General features: G+C 31.9%; 1 protein-coding gene across 1 annotated transcript; it reads right to left on the bottom strand.

Annotated features, from left to right (window-relative positions):
• Positions 1-1189: 1189 nt before the first annotated feature.
• Positions 1190-18353, bottom strand: LOC127720351 (ADP-sugar pyrophosphatase-like). The gene is made up of 7 exons (XM_052227267.1): positions 18147-18353; positions 13928-13995; positions 11239-11285; positions 9429-9536; positions 6236-6331; positions 4479-4534; positions 1190-1261 (listed from the first exon to the last, which is right to left on the bottom strand). The coding sequence occupies exons 1-7, from the start codon at positions 18330-18332 to the stop codon at positions 1190-1192; spliced, it is 633 nt and encodes a 210-aa protein (XP_052083227.1). The 5' UTR covers positions 18333-18353.
• Between the last annotated feature and the right edge of the window lie 1441 nt (positions 18354-19794).

Here is a 19794-nt window from a genome sequence, read left to right as displayed (position 1 = left end):
ACACATTTTTTAAACTAGATACCCTAATGATGTTTGTGGCCAAGTTTGGTTAAATTTGGCCCAGTGGTTTCAGAGGAGAAGATTTTTGTAAAAAGCTAACGACAACGGACGACGACAAACGACGGACGCGAAGTGATGAGAAAAGCTCACCTGGCCCTTCGGGCCAGGTGAGCTAAAAAAAATTTTTAGCCATGGCGGCCATCTTGGTTGGTTAGCGGGGTCATCGGACACATTTTTTAAACTAGATACCCTAATGATGTTTGTGGCCAAGTTTGGTTAAATTTGGCCCAGTGGTTTCAGAGGAGAAGATTTTTGTAAAAAGCTAACGACAATGGACGACGACGACGACGACAAACGACGGACGCGAAGTGATGAGAAAAGCTCACCTGGCCCTTTGGGCCAGGTGAGCTAAAAAAATGACAAAGTTCAACTATCTCCCAAAAGATCAAATATTGATAAAAATCAAATCCCTGACCACATGCACACCTTCAGTATATGTACAAACAGCCAGCAAAGTGAAAACTTCCTAGCATTCAAACTGTAGGAGTAGTTATCTTGGATAACTATATACCCATAATGGGACAGACAGACGGAAGGACGAAAGGACGGACGGACAGGGGTAAAACAATATGCCCCCCAACTTTCAGTTGCGGGGTCATAAAAATAATGTCTTGCTAGTTGAGATGCTTTATGATTCTAAAGATTCGTAGCTACGTAACAATAGTGTTGCATTACATTACAACAGTGTGCACCAATATCCGGGAAACAATTACATAACATTACGTTCTAAAGTCTCTTGGCTCATATTCACAACAGCTGGTTTTGAAGCTGACACTTTCACATTTGTGTTTAAATTTTCTGAGTACTAATTTAGGTTGTGGAATCTTACCAACCCTAGCTTTGGAATGTAATCTTAGTAAATGTTAAGATATAATAACAAATCCATTTTTAGCCTCCTTTCATGATTATCATTTTTCTTATGCAATCATTTCCTAGTTTAATTTGAGAATATATTTTTTAATCTACAGTAGGCCTGGAAAGTCATTTTACGTGATGGGCTAGGTTTGTTTACCATGTTTACATAGCTAAGGTTTTGGATGTAAATTTTCTAAATAGTTTTGAAATGTTTTCTTTCCTTACTTAATATTGAAAAGTTTTCTTACCTTCAGGTATCAGTACATTATATATATCAATGCAATCTTATTATGAACTTACCTAGTTTATTTTTGGGATGGATATTACTATCAATATCTCCATCTATCTGTAAAACAATATAATAAAGCATTATTAATTCTAATGTCATCTTAAGAGGCTTAGAAATTACTAGGTTACTTACATTAAACAAGAGTGCACACGCTGAAATGCAATAAAGCATTATTAATTCTAATGACATCTTAAGATGCTTAGTAATTACTAGGTTACTTACTTAAACCATTGTGGTGACGTCAGCCTATTCATTTACCGTGGATTCTTTTTCTAGAATCAACACTTCCTAAATCTGCCGCTGAAATTGACTCACCAAATTATATTCAATTGTTTCCTTTGTGTGCCTAATTTCATTAAGTTTGAATTGGCTAATTTACTGATTTCTGTTCACTAATGGAATTAATTTAAAAACTTACCTTTAATTTTTGTAATTTTTATATGCCTTCACTGGGAATCGAACCCTTCCTTGAAATCTGTTATGTGTGATTGACATCAACACATCGACGAAACCTCTCTGCTACCAATGGGTTACACTATAGATGTCTATTTTATATATTTAAATGAACATCTGATATACATCGGTTCATCGGACACACAGGGCTTGTACCTTTATATAGACACAATAGGCAGTCGTATAGTATGAGTTGGTAGCCGCGAGGTTAGCATGGTTAAAATCAATGAGTTAAAGATAGGGATTTGTCGGTTTAGGTTCGAATCCCTGTATTCTCTCTGTTGTTCCAATTCTTAAGTTATCCTGGTTTTATTCTCATTTTGCATGTTATAGTGGATATTTTTGTAATAATAGCGAGTTTAACCGTTTTTTTTTTTATTATTATTGGCTATTTCACATGTTTGAAACAAAAATTATTACATTCTATTTGTCAATTTTTGTTTTATAAACATAGTATGATTTCATCTGTTTTACTACATAATTTTACAAAGGTTTGTTCGCAAATTCCTATGCGAGAAAATCGTGATGTGCCTAGAGTGCTAGAAATATTTCGATAACATACTTATTATATATACTTTATATATGCTTTTTGGTTGGGTTATTGTCTCTTTGACACGTTCCCCATTTCCATTTCAATTTTATTAGAAATAATTTCGAATATGTCTTATTTTGTATAAACAGATAATATTCATATGCCTGGTAATATAAAGATCTTTAAAGGTAGAAGTGTTATATTGGTATTTTGTTAACCAATAAATTGTGATCTGAGATTTATCAATGCATCGTTGGACACGATAACATGGTTATTTAAACTCACTTACAATACCTTCTAATTAAGAAAAGGCTTTAATTTTGAAAAGAAATTAACACAATAGTTTAAGTTATAGATACAATGGATAAGCGTAGATTCATGAAAAACAAACCATTCGCCCTACGGGCTCATGGTTTCTTTTTCAAGAATCCACGCTTATCCATTGTATCTATATAACATAAACAATGATATAATCTGCGTTACTGACCATTGATTTTATGTTGAAAGTCTTAAAGATAAAGGTTTAACTAAAAACATCACAGAAACTCAGGTCAGATAAATGCTGTCAGACAGACATATACACCTTACAATTTTTTTATAAACAAAATATAATTGACCTATTGCTTATACATGTAATTGAAAAACAGACCAAAACAGGAAAAAACTTAACATTGACAAATGAAACATGAAAATGACGTCAAGGTCAGATGATACCTGCCAGACAGACATAAACACCTTAAAACCGTTCCATACACCAAATATAGTTGACCTATTGCTTTGGTACTTGAAAAACAGACCAAACCACAAAAACCTAACATTGACCAATGATCCATGAAAATGAGGTCAAGGTCAGATGATAACTGCCAGACAGACATGTACACCTTACAATCATTCCATACACCAAATATAGTTGACCTGTTGCTTATAGTACTTGAAAAAACAGACCAAAACACAAAAACTTAACATTAACCAATGAACCATGAAAATGAGGTCAAGGTCAAATAAAACCTGCCAGACTGACATGTACCCTTACAGTCATTCCATACATCACATATAGTTGACCTACTGTTTATAGTATTTGAGAAACGGACCTAATCATGTAACTTTAACCTTGATCAGTGATCCATGAAATGAGGTCAAGGTCAGGTGAACCCTGTCTGATGGACACGTAGACGTTGCAAGGAACCCATATACCAAATATGGTTATCCTATTACTCATAACAAGTGAGAAATCCACATGACAAAAAAACTCAATTTTTTTTCAAGCAGTCGCATGAAAATGAGGTCAAAGATATTGGACATATGACAGACGGAAACTTCGTAACATAAGGTATATGCATACAAGATATGAAGCATCCAGGTCTTCTACCTCCTGAAATATTAAGCTTTAAACAAATAGTGTACGCCACCGCAGCCGTCGGATAGTAATACCTATGTTTCGCATACTGTGACTTTCGTCGCAGGCAAGACAATAAAAATTAATTGGAATACATTTTGTCTTTCATTAAGAGGTCAATCGGAGTAAACAACATCATGGAACAATTGGTTCTTACTGTGGCGCATTATCATAAACATTATGACATAGGAAATTTACGGGAAATTGCACAAATTTGAAAGTGGCCTATGTATTAATTGTCCAGAGACAGAGTTGATCATCATTTCCAACCAGCAGTTATATTGATAGCATTCTGTTTTTTTTTCCTTCATGCTTCCTTATCATGGGATTTCTTTGCAGAAACCCAAATTTCTATTGGTTTTTTTTTTAAACTTATCCATTATTTGATTTATAAAGAATAAAGTTAATTTTACTCTGGTAATGAAATGTAAATGTTTATGGATAGAGCATATTTAGGGATCCTTGGGTTAGATCATTTTTTAGTGATAGCACAGAAAGATAAACAAGGGTACTTGTCTTGTCAGTCACTAGTTAGAAGTGGGGCTATAATTCTTTCTTAATGTTTATACAGTCAACACTCATTATTTTCAAATTAAAATAGACTGAAAAATATAATTTTTATATATCGGGAGTAAATATAATGCAAATCTATCAACTGGGACAAACATTTTACTTTGAGATTAAAGGAAATTTGAGATAACAAGAGTGAACTGTATATATACATAATCAAAATTGACAACAACACTTTAAAGAGTCTGCAACCCTGCATACCAAGGTATCCACTCCAGGATTCTCTACCAAAAGTAAACACCGTGGAGTATAATGTATATATACATGTTACACAGTGTTTAAACTAAGTATCATTTCATCATGTCACTATCTGTAATACTTACTTCTGCTGTTATTAAATGACAGGTTGTACCACCAATCCCTGGGTCCAGGCAAGTCACTAAAATAAATATCTTCATTAAAAGATTGGAAAAAATGTATACTTATTTGTTAATGTATGTTGTGTTGATATCTAAATTTGAAATATACTCCCATACTTGTAATTTTTACACAAAAAATTTCATTAAGGGATATATGTAGCTTATAGAATATACATAAGAAATATAAAAACTTTAAAAATTTGTGTGAGCACTTTCTGCCATACTTGATCATACTTGGTTCTTCAGACAGTATACAACAATGTTACTAACAACAATTGACCTTCGGGACATTGTGGTCATGGTAACAAAGGGTAACATTATCTTATGATTTATAGTTTATAAAACAAATAATTTTCTGTTAAGTTTTGTCTTGTATAGAAATATAATAACAGCAGTAATTTGGTTCATATACAAATCATCAGAGGAGAATGACAGCAAATAATAATATTTAAATATTTCTAACCATGAGCAGGAAATGCTTACCCTTCCGCAGCACAGGAGATACTCCCCGGTTTTTGGTGGGGTTTGTGTTGCTCAGTCTTTTGTGTTTTTATGTAGTGTTTTGACTAGACTGTTATGTGCCATGTTAAAACCCTGGTTAATATTAAGGCAGTGTGGTGAATCTTTTTTTTTCTTCAAATATATGATTTATACAAACATAGTTTACAGGTTTGTCTAGATGATGCATGTATTGATAAGTGTCTGAGTCATTCTAATACCTATAAAAAATGCACTTTCAAAAAGATGTACTATAGAGAACTAAGCATCAATATGATCTGGATCAATTAGGCTTTGTTCAGGTAAGAGAATCATATGGCAAGCCATTTTACTATTTATTCAAATTTCAAGATATCTCATATAATATATAAGATAATCTCATTTAATCTAGTTTTTATAAAATATCTTATAAACTTTATAAGATATCTCGTATACTTAATAAGATATCTTATAAACTTTATAAGATATCTTATATACTTTATAAGATATCTTATATACTTTATAAGATATCTTTTAAAGTTTATAAGATATCTCATAAAGTATATAAGATATCTTGAATATATATTTTTTATATAAGATATCTTATATACTTTATAAGATATCTTATATAGTTTATAAGATATCTTATATAGTTTATAAGATATCTTATAAAGTATATAAAATATCTTATAAATATTGTTTATATAAGATATCTTATATACTAATTAGATATCACATATATTTTATAAGATATTCTATATAGTTTATAAGATATTTCATATAGTTTATAAGATATCTCATATAATTTATAAGATATCTTATAAAGAAAATAATATGAGATATCTTATAAACTATATAATATATCTTATAAACTATAAAAGATATCTTATAAACTATATGTGATATCTTATAAAGTTGATTAGATATCTTGAAGTTAGAATAAATAGCAAAACAGCTTGCCATAGAATCACGAAAAAAAGAATATCAAATATAATTTTTTTGTTGAACCACAGATAGCTTTATAACAAGATTTTAATAAAATGTTAAAGTGAAATCAATTATCATGATCATGGTCAATTTTTCTTAAATAGGTTAAGCAGTTTTGGAGAAAATTTATTTTAATATGTAATAGCTGGTATAATAGGAATGCCTTATATTATTCAGTCTAAGCTGACAAATTTCTTTATAATAACAACAGCTTTTCAAGAATCTTTCAAGTGAAGGCACTGGTTTTCAGTAAATACCTGGTGATTCATGTTTTAATATTCCAGTGTAACCCGTTTCTTCCTTCAATTCTCTGATGCCACATGTTGCTGCTGTCTCGGATGGATCAATCAATCCTGAAAATAAACAATCTTTATCAATACTATATATAAAATAAAACATGTAACAATAATTTGATTTTTAAATGGTGATACACATGATTCCTAATATTGAAGAAACTATTGATGTCAAAAATACTTTAACCCAGACTGTATCTAAATATTACATGTATCTGCAAAAAAAATCCATCTATCAAAAAGTAATGAAAAATGAAACTAGAGGCTCCAAGGAGCCTATGTCGCTCACCTGATATTCTTGTTTACAATTGATGCATGAAATAATGCAACTATTATACTTTTGCTTTAGTTTCAGAGGTATAAGCCAAAAAACTGCATTTTACCCCTATGTTCTATTTTTAGCCATGTCGGCCATGTTGGTTGGCAGGCGGGATCATCGGACATATTTTTTAAACTAGATACCCTAATGATGATTGTGGTCAAGTTTGGTTAAATTTGTCTGAGTAGTTTCAGAGGAGAAGATACATTACCATTACATCATATTTGAATCGTAACAGTGCACTATAATTGTCTAAGCGTTTAGAAAATTGCACAAAGAGAAATGTCATAAGATGTGGGAACGTTTTCGTGATTAATTCATCACCATATTTTCAACATATGCTATTAGAAAGACGTTTTTCGTGTCAATACAAATCAAACACTATCCAGTTACGATTATCTTCTTATTTATTAATACCGAAATTACGATTATCATTTTTGCGAGTTACGATTATCATCCCCAATTTTTCGACAGCAATTTTCTAGACGCTTAGACAATTATAGTGCACTGTTACGATTCAAATATGATGTAATCGTATAGAAAAACCTTGCAGCTGAGTAACTCTTGACAACAACGGGCAACATTTGAGAAAAATGACTGAAAAGATTTTACCTCTTTCTGCCGTCGCCATATTGGGATCGTCGTAATTCCAGTTACTATTATCAGTTTAACACCAGTGATAGATTCGGCATATCAAATACCCCCAAGAATTCAATTTTTGATGAAATCAAACAAAGTTTAATTTTGGACCCTTTTGACCTCAATGTGGACAAAGTTGATAACGGGGCCCAAAAATCAAAAATCTAAATACATGGTTAGATTCAGCATATCAAAGAACCCCATATATTCAATTTTTGTTGAAATCAAAACAAAGTTTAATTTTGGACCCCCATTTGGACCAACTTGAAAACTGGGCCCATAATCAAAAATCTAAATTCATGTTTAGATTCAGCATATCAAAGAACCCTAAGAATTCAGTTTTTGTTAAAATCAAACTAAGTTTAATTTTGGACCCTTTGGACCTTAATGTAGACCAATTTGAAAACGGAACCAAAAATTAAGAATCTAAATACACGGTTAGATTCGGCATATCAAAAAACCCCAATAATTCAATTTTTGATGAAATCAAACAAAGTTTAATTTTGGACCCTTTGGACCTCAATGTGAACCAATTTAAAAACGGGGCCCAAAATCCAAAAACTTAATACACGGTTAGATTCAGCATATTAAAGAACCCCAAGAATTCAAAAATAAAACCCCATTGGTCAAGAAATAAGCAATTTATACGAAGTATCTTCTTTTGCACAATACTGTGCAATTGAATATTTCTTGCTATTGCGCAATACTGTACAATTGACAATTTCTTGCTATTGCGCAATATTGTGCTATTGGATATTTCTTGCTATTGCGCAATACTGTGCAATTGAAGATTTCTTGCTATTGCGCAATACTGTGCAATTGAAGATTTCTTGCTATTGTGCAATACTGTGCAATTGAAAATTTCTTGCTATTGCACAATACTTATTATATAATAATTTACACATCCTGTTTGGTGTGCATCTCCTTCCATATCATTATTATTTGCTTTTAAATATAAATCAGAAATAACCAACTTAAAATGGTTTTTGTGGTATGGTACCTTGCAGTACAATTTCAGAAAGATCCATACATTTGAACACAAGTTATTGTCTGGAAACTAGAAAAATGTGTTTTTTGGCACCTTTTTGGCCCCAAATTCCTACACGTTTAGGGCAATTACCCCCAAACTCAAACCCAGCTTTCCCTTTGTGATATGGAACCTTGTAGTACAATTTCAGAAAGATCCATACACTTACACACAAGTTATTGTCCTGAAACTAGAAAAATGCTTTTTTGCCCCTTTTTGGCCCCTAATTCCTAAAATATTGAGGCAATTACCCCCATCATCAATCCCAGCCTTCCCTTTGTGGTATGGTACCTTGCAGTACAATTTCAGAGAGATCCATACACTTGAACACAAGTTATTGTCTGGAAACTAGAAAAATGCTTATTTTTGGCCCCTTTTTGGCCCCCAATTCCTAAACGTTTTGGGCAATTACCCCCAAACTCAATTCCAGCTTTCCCTTTGTGATATGGAACCTTGTAGTACAATTTCAGAAATATCCAAACACTTACACACAAGTTATTGTCATGAAACTAGAAAAATGCTTGTTTTTTGCCCCTTTTTTGGCCCCTTATTCCTAAAATTTTGAGGCAATTACCCCCAAAAATCAATTCCAGCCTTCCCTTTGTGATATGGAACCTTGTGGTACAATGTCAGAGAGATCCATACACTTACACACAAGTTATTGTCTGGAAGTTACAACAATGCTTATTTTTTGCCCCTAATTCCTTAACTGTTGGTACGAAAGTGCGAAAACTTATGTGTCTTAGGACGACGACGCCAACGTCATACCAATATATGACCGCAAAATTTTTGCGGTCGTATAAAAACTAAACATTTTTTTCAAGTAGTCGCTGAACAATGAAAATAAGGACATATGACAGATGGAAACTTCATAACATAAGGCATTTGCATACAAGGTATGAAGCATTCAAGTCTTCTTCCTTCTAAATTATAATGTTTTATACAAATAGTTTACATCATTGTTGCTGCTGCCACCAGATTGTAATTCCTGTGTCTCACATTCTGAGACTTTCGTCGCAGGTCAGGCAATGTGCAAACGAGACAACTATCCATTAGAGTCCATTATTTTCAAATATAATTAACTATTGAGTAGTAAAAAAATAAATCCATTTTTATTTTTTGTATTCCCTCTGCAATTAGTTAATGTTTCTATAATATAGATATATAGTTACCAGCAGGGAATTCCAGTGTGTAACATTTCATTGGTGGTCTGTACTGTTTGACAAGTACTAAACAATCATATTTCAACATCCTTTTAAGTATTGCTATCACACATACAGCTGTTAAATAAAATACATGTACCTTGAAATAATACTCATTCCATCAAATCATGGTTAACAATACAACAAATAACATGTTTCTCAAAATTTGTAAATTTTAAGAAAAATTAAGTTTTAACAGCCAATATTTTCCCAAATTATAACAAAACTATTATAACAAAACTAGAGGTGCTTTAGAGCCTGTTTCGCTCACCTGCATCTTCAACAGTGGCCACTATTTGATAAAAATCTTCAATAGCAATAACTCTATTAAGAGTTAAATGACAATTTCAATCATGTTGACATATTTATAGATCTTCTCCTGTTGCTTATTTTTGCTTTTTTATGTTTCTATCTACATTTGTATCTATTATACTTTTCAAGATAATAGGCAAAAACTCAAAAAATGATAAAAACATCTTTACAGGGGAATAACTCCAATAACGGGTCAACTAAAGGTTTAAGCCATGATGGCTCATTTGTAGATCTTGTCTTGCTGATCATTTTTGCTATTTAAAGTTTCTATCTATCTATTATATTTTTAAGATATGAGGTAAAACACAAAAAAAAATGGTAAAAATTGTCATTAAAGAACAATAACAATAAGGAGTCTTCTGACTATTTCAGCCATGTTAACTTATTTGTAGATCTGGTCTTGCTCATAATATTTCCTTATAACAATTTCTCTGTATCAATGTAAAGTTTTCAAAATAATAGACAAAAACAAAATAAGTTATAAAATTTTGACTTTTAAGGGCAATAACTGCTATAAGAAGTCGTCTGACAGTTTTGACCTAATCTGACAGCAGGTAGATCTCAACATTCTGAACATATCTGCCCATGTCAGATTTTCTCTATTTGTAGCGGTTTTCAAAATAATAGACAAAACTTAAATTTTACCCCTATGTTCTATTTTTAGCCATGTCTGCCATTTTGGTTGGCAGGTGGGGTCATCCGACACACTTTTTAAACTAGATACCCCCAATGATGATTGTGGCCAAGTTTGGTTAAATTTGGCCCAGTAGTTTCAGAGGAGAGAAGATTTTTGTAAAAGTTGACAACAAAGGACAATGATGACAGAAAACAAGTGATGAGAAAAGCTCACTTGGCCTTTTAGCCAGGTGAGCTAAAAATCAATTTTTCTCATAGGGAATCAATTTTGAATAGCATTACATAACCTGGGATTTGTGTACGAAAAAATGATCAAAATTTGTGGTTAACGAAAACTTAGTTTTTACCCTAATTTTTGTCCAAAATTCACAAAAATAATCCTTTCTGCATTAACACTGTGTTTAAAAATTATGGAAAATCGGTTGAGGCAATCTTGACTTTATATGACTTATAAATAGAAGTGCTCATGGACAGACAGACAGACTGATGAATAGACAGAGTCACACTGAGTTGTTATTATAGGACGCTGCCGACTAGTTATTTCAGCTGATCTTTTTACGTGTAGTCATTTATTCTGGATCAATTCAAATTATTTTCCAGTTTGCTTGGAAAAATGTTTAACAAATCATGAAATAAATTAATTACTATATAAAAAATTATATTAAAATTTTCAGTTTGACAAATTTGTGTTCTACAAAATGCAGCTGCAAAAACCAAGTTCTATTATTCAGAAAAAGTTGTGATGTTTTTATTACTTGAATAGAATAAGAATCTCATTATCTAAAATATCATATTAAATCATTTTTCATTACGGTAAAAGGTTCATAAGTACCATCTGATCCTGTCTGTGAAGTTGTCCTAGACACAGCTTCCCAAGTTCTAGAAATAGAAATTATCTTGCATGATATGTCAAGAAATGTTAATATAAAAATAAGAAGATGTGGTATGATTGCCAATAAGACAACTTTCCACAAGAGACCAAATGACATAGAAATTAACAACTATAGGTCACTGTAGGGCCTTCAACAATGAGCAAAACCCATACCGCATAGTTAGCTTTAAAAGGCCCTGAAATGGCAAATGTAAAATAATTCAAACAAGAAAACTAAAGGCCTGATTTATGTACAAAATAATGAACGAAAAACAAATATGATATTCAGCAACACTCGACAACCGCTGAATTAAAGGCTTCTGCCTTGGGACAGGCACATACAGAATGTGGTAGGGTTAAATTATTTTGAAGACACCAACCCTCCCCTTAACCTGGGACAGTGGTGTAACTGAACAACATAAGAACAAACTATAAATATTAGACAAAAAGGGCTTAACTCATCAGATCAATACAAAGCAGAAAGACATAACAAAAACACAGACCGGACGTGGCAGGGTATTTATACATCCCTGTAACAAAAAAGACACTACATACAGATCTGAGAGTACTCGCAGTTACTGACAACGAGTAGTTCAAAGCTAAAAACAACTGATAAAAAATAATACATCTAAGACTAAAATATCAATCAGTACACATCCAACATCCAATGGATTTAGTGTAAAGACGTCATTAACAGTCAGAGAAAAACATGACATTATGCAATGCCATGATACAGGTATCGACTGATTGTAGAGCCATTATGTGTATATGTATATAAAAATAATATTTAGTTTGATTTCAATTTACTGATAACAAAATCAAAATTAATACCAATAAAAACAATAATCAAAGACCTAACTAGACATAATTGAGATGGGAGCCATCTCTGTGGGCCCCGCTGTAAATAACAGTTGTCAACTGAAACCAAAGTTTTTGACCTTGACCTTTGACCTAGGAAGTTGTACAAACATTATGACACACCCTCTGGTGTTGGTTAATATACAGGTCAAGTATAAAATATGAAATAATAACGGTTCTCTAGATATAGAGCTGACTTAATTTGTTACGGACGGACGGACAGACTGATTACTATAGGGCAACCCGCCACAAGGCAGGGCCCTAATTACAGTGTTGAATTGGTTACCTTTTAGAATAAGTTTATTTAAAGGCTCGAAAAGTTTACCCGGATAGTATCTAAATTTATGGGCCTGGTAACAAAATTTCCGTAAAAATTAGGGTGTGCTTTCCTGTTTGAAATAAGTCTTCTACAGGTACGAACCAAACTTCCAAACCAAATCTTTGTATCTATGGAAGAATTAAGTAAAGGTTTTAAATAATTTGTGGTAACTAAATCCCTGACTTAATAATTTACCAGTAATTCATAGATTACATTCATTGAAATCCAAAACATCACAACAGACACAGGCATAGGGAACGAGTTGTGATATATAAACACCGTGCCAACGGAACATCACTGTCAAAAAAAGAAAAATAAACAATAGGGAACTAAAAATCGTCCCTTTTGTCGTAAATTTTTGTGTAGAGTTTCCCTGTGTAAAACTGAAATATCAAAATCTATGAAAGGGCAGTTATTACCGTTTATATTTGACTTTTTAAAGTAAGTTCCTTTGGGTAAATTTTGGCAGTATATTTAGAAAATTCTTGATTATTTAACGAGAAATATCATCAAGATAACGATAAGTGTTGTTGAATTTATCAATTAAATGCAATTTAGATGGGTCTTCACTGAGTTTGGTCATAAACTGTGATTCATAACAGTACAAGAACAAGTCTGCTATTAAAGGGGTGCAATTTGTGCCCATAGGAATACCTATAAGTTTGTTTTCATTAAGAACGAGAGTGATGGACTTGCAGATAGCAGATACAGTGCTATATTTATCTCATTCACCAGTTTTCCAATGATTTGCCTTTATTTCTGTTTCATATTGCAGATATCAATGGTCCAAAATTACACTTTCCATCAAATCATGTGTTCCAACACAGATGATTTTGGCATATTTCAACCTTTCTGATTGTATAGCCTACCATAATAAAGCTTAATCTTGGATTTATTGATATATGTTTTCAAATGACTTGATAGTATATACCAAGGATTTGTATAGTTAAGATTATACAAATCCTTGATAGTATGTGAATCTGTTTTTATCTTATAACTTAAGTAGCAGAGTAAGGTTTTTAATCACCACCAAAAATATCATTCCAGGAAGGTATGGTAGGTCTTTGTCAAGTAAATGGACAAAAATGTATAAGCTAAATTTTACATATCAGGCTTTTTTTTCTGATATGATTAATATTCTATCCTGTAAATTCAGAAATTATTGTGTACGATTTTTGAAGAATGGACAAAAATGTGAGATTTATTATTGCGATTTCAAGAAAACCTGCATAAAAATATTTGTATCAGATACCAGAATGTGAGTTCTATCCTAATCCAGTTGCATTATTCACATTAATAAAAAATTTGCAATAATTTCTGAACCTACAGTATATCATAACAACTCTACTGTCTAACATTGTAACAATTGTCCTTCTAGATATAGATACATTAATAGATAACCATGCATGTTTATAGATGAAAGGGATGAATGAAGTTATACTGTAAAACTTCACTCGTAGTTTTAAGATTTACCTTTCCTTTCCAGTAGGGTCTGTGTATGTGATCTGATTGAGTGACAACCATTTCCCACGTGAAACCTCCTGAAAGAAAGTAATCAATGTAAACTTCAAGACAAGTTACTTTCATAAACTCTTTTCCTGTTTAGAAACACCCTTATATATGGTAAGCAAGAGTGCACATGCTGATACTTCTTGCCTGCTTTACTGACCATTGATTTTATGTTGATAGTCCTAAATATAAAGTTTTACTACAAGTATCACATAAGCTTAAAATGATCAAAGAAAATGAGGTCAAGGTCAGATAAACCAAGCCAGAAATACATGTACACCTTACAATCATTTCATACATCAAATATGGTTGACTTATTGCTTATAGTATACAAGGAACAGACCAAACCATGAAAACTTTATGTTGACCAATGAACCATGAAAATGATTTCAAGGTCAGATGAACCCTGCATAACAGACATGTATACCTTACAATCATTCCATGGTTTAAATATAGTTGACCTATTGCTTATAGTGTAAGAAAAACAGATCAAAACACAAAAACTTAACATTGAGCAATGAACCTTAAAATAAGTTCAAGGTTAAATAAAACCTGCCAGACTGACATGTACATCGTAAAATATTCCATACACCAAATATAGTTGTCCTATTGCTTATAATGTAAGATAACAGATAAAAATACAAAAACTTAACATTGAACAATGAACCTTAAAATAAGTTCAAGGTTAAATAAAACCTGCCAGACTGACATGTACATCGTAAAATATTCCATACACCAAATATAGTTGTCCTATTGCATACAGCATGTACAGTATTAGAAAAACAGACAAAAACACAAAAACTTAACTTTAACCACTTTACCATGAAAATGAGGTCAAGGTCAGATGACACCTGCCAGTTGGACACAAATACCTTTCATAACATAAGCATCTATATACAAAGTATGAAGCATCCAGATCTTCAACATTCTGAAATATTAAGCTTTTGAAAGTAGTTAGTTAACGCCCCCACCGCCAGATAACTATCCTTATGTCTCGCTTTCTGCGACAAAAGTCGCAGGCTGGTCAAAAATGATCGAAAGTCTAACACTTGCATTTATTGATTCTAATGCAGCTTTATAGTAATACTTTTCATCGTTAGCTACTGTTGACATGTAAATTTACTATGGGTTTACTTTCACTTGTTGATAATAAAATGGGAAAAAAATTCACATTGAGGTTAAATAGATATATTCAGCATGGAACTTCAGTCCTGTCTTATGACTTTTAAACAAACTCAGTCTTAACAAGCAACAATATAATTTTCAGTTCTTTAGATTTAAGGAAGACAAAGAACAGTGTGAGGAAGCTTAACGAAATGTCAAGATTTTCTTTTTTCAGAGCAAACAGCAAAATATTATGAGGGTTTTAAGAAGAACATCTGTATCAGGCTTAAGATCTCTCAACTTTAAATCAAACAATTGAGCAGGTGGTGCAATGTTACTTTGTTAAAAATTTCTCTTTAAGTAAAAAAATAATATATGCAAACCTTTTTTGAATGTGACTAGTGTATTTTTTTCAAATTCTTTAGCCATAAACTGGTGGTAATATATCAATTTGTTGTTGCATTTTTTTCCCCTTTATTTTGTGTCTTGGGAAGTTATGCAAGATGATGTGACATAACTTTAAAAAAGAAAAGTTCAAGTTTTCAGTCAAAGCAATTTCAAAGCTTGCTTTAAAATACAAATTTCTAATGTAAGTGACAAAATTTTTGATCAATTGAGTTTAAGAAAAGGAAGAAGACCTTCAGTATTTATAGGCAGACTGATGAGGTGATTGTTTTATCTGTCATGTCTTCTTGATAATAAATAGTAAAATGTGACAAAACGAAACTTCTATATAATGTCAAATCAAATTTGGCACACTGCTGGTAACCTGCCATTTTCACTTGTTATAATTCTTTTCTGTTTGATTCTGATTTCTGATTTTTTAAGGATCAAAAGGAATTATTTGTGTGTGTGGTCATAACGTAATCACTTTATAATGTCCTTGACATTTTGAGACAAAGCAGTAACAAAACTTGGTTATTTATAAATTTCAAAATCTTTATTCCTCTTTAGAACAGAAGATGCTGTTTTCAAGTGACACAAACCCTTGAAGGATATAAATCTTCTTGTCTACTTTCATACACACAATAGTAACCTCTGATAAGAACACATGATCAATAGTCTGAACTAGAGGCTCTTAAGAGCCTGTGTTGCTCACCTAGGTCACTCAATGTACATCTTCAACAATGGACACTCTCCAACATTGTGGACTAGTATAAAATTAATGACAAAAATCTATTTTTTGTTAATCTTGTGTTGCTGATCATTTTTTTTTCTCTCTATCTTCTTTAGTTTTCAAGATAATAGTCAAAAACACAAAAAAAGTGGTTAATATCATCCTTAAAGAGCAAGCACTCCAAAAAGAAGTCATTTGATGATTTTAGCCTTGTTGACTTTTTTGTAGATTTTGTCTTGCTAAGTCATTTTTGCTTTATTTAAGTTTCTAGCTATCTATTATAATTTTTAAGATACAAGGCAAAAACGCCACAAAATGGTAAAAATCATCATTAAAGGGCAACAACTCTAATAAGGAGTGTTCAGACGATTTCCTCCATATGACTCAATTGTAGATCTTGTCTTGCAGACAATTTTTGCTTATTTCAGTTTCTACCTATCTATTATAATTTTTAAGATATATTAAAGGCAAAAACTCCAAAAAATGGTACAAATCGTCATTAAAGGGAAAAAAATTCAATAAGGAGTCGTCTGACTATTACCTATGACCTAATTGTAGATCTAAATGTCTTGCTAACCATTTTTGTTTTTGTAAATTCCTATCTATTATAGTTTTTGAGATATTAGGTAAAAATGCAAAACATTGGTAAAACCCGTCATTTAAGGGCAATAACTCCTATAAGTTGTCTGACAGTTTTTTTCATTTAGCTGATATTTTCATTAGTCAGTGGCGGATCCAGAAATTTTCATAAGTGGGGCCCACTGACTGCCTAAGAGGGGCCAGCTCCAGTCATGCTTCAGTGATTCCCTATATAAACCAAATTTTTTCCACAAAAGGGCCCCCCCCCCCCCCTCCGCCTCTGTAAGTGACATTATAACTGGTACTGATACACATCAAATATCACACTATAAAGAACAATATACTTGAGACACACTTTTATAACAGTCTATCTATGATGCTTTACCTCAACTTTTAGTGAACCCTTTATACATGTTATACATGTGTGCTACTTTTAATATCTTATTGCAGATTTTGTTAAACACTATAAGAAAAATTGTGAATGACCTGATATTGCACTGGCACTTGATAAGTAGTGTAGACTCTCTTTTGGTTGATACATATATTAAAGGTGTAGCCATGCCTCCCTTGACTCAGTAGATTTTATAACCACCCTCCACTCCAACAGCTGTGCTAGTCAAAAACACCTTTAGCTATAAAGTCATGTCAGTTTGTAGAGCAGTGGCATACATGAGCAGTAACTGTGCCTAGACTCTCGGGTTCTATCTATGACAGACACCAGAGACATAATAATACATATATGTCTCTGCAGACACTAAGTGATAATTTCAGAAAGAGAACCATGCTCAACTTTTATAGCTTATTACACAGTAAGTTTTTTGCTCAATTGTTGCTGTAGTACATGTGCAGTGCCTTATAGTTGTTTACATCTTCATTCTTTGGTGTCTATATGTCGTATATGTAGTCAGATTATATGTCTCTGATGTAGTTAAAAGATATTTCTGAAACTATTATATAATCTTATCCATTTTATTTTAACTAGTTATCTTAATTTTAGATATATATGTTAATGTGTTACTGTGTCCCTTCAGGTCCCATGATTGGAAAAATATATTAGTCCCAGGAGATGAAGAGATGAGCCTCCTCATGGGGTTTTTGATTATGTGATTACCTGGCCGTTTTTATAGTGATTATTTGATTATACCAGTCCAAATATTTCATGATTATTTGGTAATCTAGGACTGTATTTTTGATTATTTGATTATCTTGTTTAAAAAAATAATTAATGATTATGTGATTATATTGGCAAAAAAATTGTGATTAGGTGATTACTCGGACACCCCCATGAGGGGCCTCAGAGATGATCAGAGAATTTGGCTGGGCTTCGACGAGGGACTAACAGTCAAATAACTAACAGACTAGAGTAGATCAGAGTACATGTACCTCCTCTTTCACAAAACGACTCTGGCGGATTTCATTATTGTCAGTCATTTTCTTTCTTACAACTGCAGATACTGAGATATTACGAACTTTAGTAGAACTCTTAAAATGTCTATTGAGTATTTTGGCATGTATTTGTTTTAAAACATAAGCTACTGAAATCGAAACATGTTGTTGATAAACAATCATGACAATTGTGTAATATGAAAAACCTAGATAGAGTCCGAAAGAAAAAGTAAAAGTTGCGGGAAATTTAATTTCGGTTTGTAAGTAAAGATGTAAAGGCAGGAGAAATAAAAGCAAGAATTAGTACTCAAAGTTGAAACGTACATTTTACAAGCCAAAAGAGCTAAGTTCGATCCGAAAGTTAACCCGATATGTACAATCTGTGAACAGGAAAATGAAGATCTAGAACATTTTATTCTACGCTGCAAAGAATTGGAGCAAATTAGATCTAAATATTGCTCAAAAATAGAACAGACAATGGATGAAATTGATACCTCAACATACAAGAAGATCGTCATAATGGACTGTACTAGCAAGGACATAAACTGTTACTCAACTGTGTATGAAAACATTGAAACTCTGGCTAGAAATATGTGCTACGAGATGCACATGCTGCGCACAAAAAGGATAAAAAACTTGAACACAATTACAGTATAAGTAAACTTTTTTAAAATAAAATAGTTCCCTACTTTACCATCTTACTATTTTATGACTTATTCAGACTAAGGACCTAAATTAAATAAAAAAAATTTTGCAAAGTTTTAAGATATCCAGTTACCTTTAAAGAATAATGATAAGATCCGAAATAAGGTAACTTTAAACTGAAGGAAAACTTATGTATATATGATGAATTGTTCTAAACCCCAACCCTTTTACATAAGTCTTATAAAATAACCTTCTCATTATATTTAATTCTGATGTACGTATAGCACCTTTAACTAACAATTATAAGAAAGTTTAATTTAAGACCACTTAAATTCTAAATTCTTATTTGTAAATATATCCAGTTCTTACTTAACTTATTCTTACACCTCAGCACATTATGAATATTATTTTTAAAATTTTATGATGACAGTCCTTATGAATTAGTTATAATATTAATTATTTAGTAATTATTATTGCCTAAATTCAGTCATCTGTACATAATTAAATGTTTCCTTATGTTCTAAGGTGTATATAGTTGCTACAATTATACCCTATGGGTAGTGCTCCACAATTAATGGAGGAATATACAAGAAACTGTAACTGTAGTAATAATAATAAAAAAATAATAATAAATTCTTTATTTAAAGAGGGTAAACACAGTTAGTTACAATAAAGTAATCTTCCCTGAGGCCCTCACATACAAATTACAATACAATAAAAAAACAGATATTTACACATAATTAATTTACAGTCAAGTTGTTCAATGTATTATTTTTAACATAAGATATAAAGCTGTTCAAGACATGTAGTAAAAAATCAAAAAAAATCAAATAAAAATAAAAAATATACAAATACATTGTCGAAAAAACCGAATCTTATCAGGACTGTTTTAAGTACTTCTTGATACTTTGTTTAAAAGTAAAAGTGTTTTGAGCTTTACGTATTTTGTGTGGTAGTCCATTCCATAACACTGATCCAGAAAAGCAAAAGATTTCTTAAA

The sequence above is a fragment of the Mytilus californianus genome, unplaced genomic scaffold, assembly GCF_021869535.1.
Source record: "Mytilus californianus isolate M0D057914Y unplaced genomic scaffold, xbMytCali1.0.p SCAF_1, whole genome shotgun sequence".
Lineage (NCBI taxonomy): Eukaryota > Metazoa > Mollusca > Bivalvia > Mytilida > Mytilidae > Mytilus > Mytilus californianus.
Note: the sequence above shows the minus strand (reverse complement) of the source record. Positions and strands in the feature narration are given on the sequence as shown.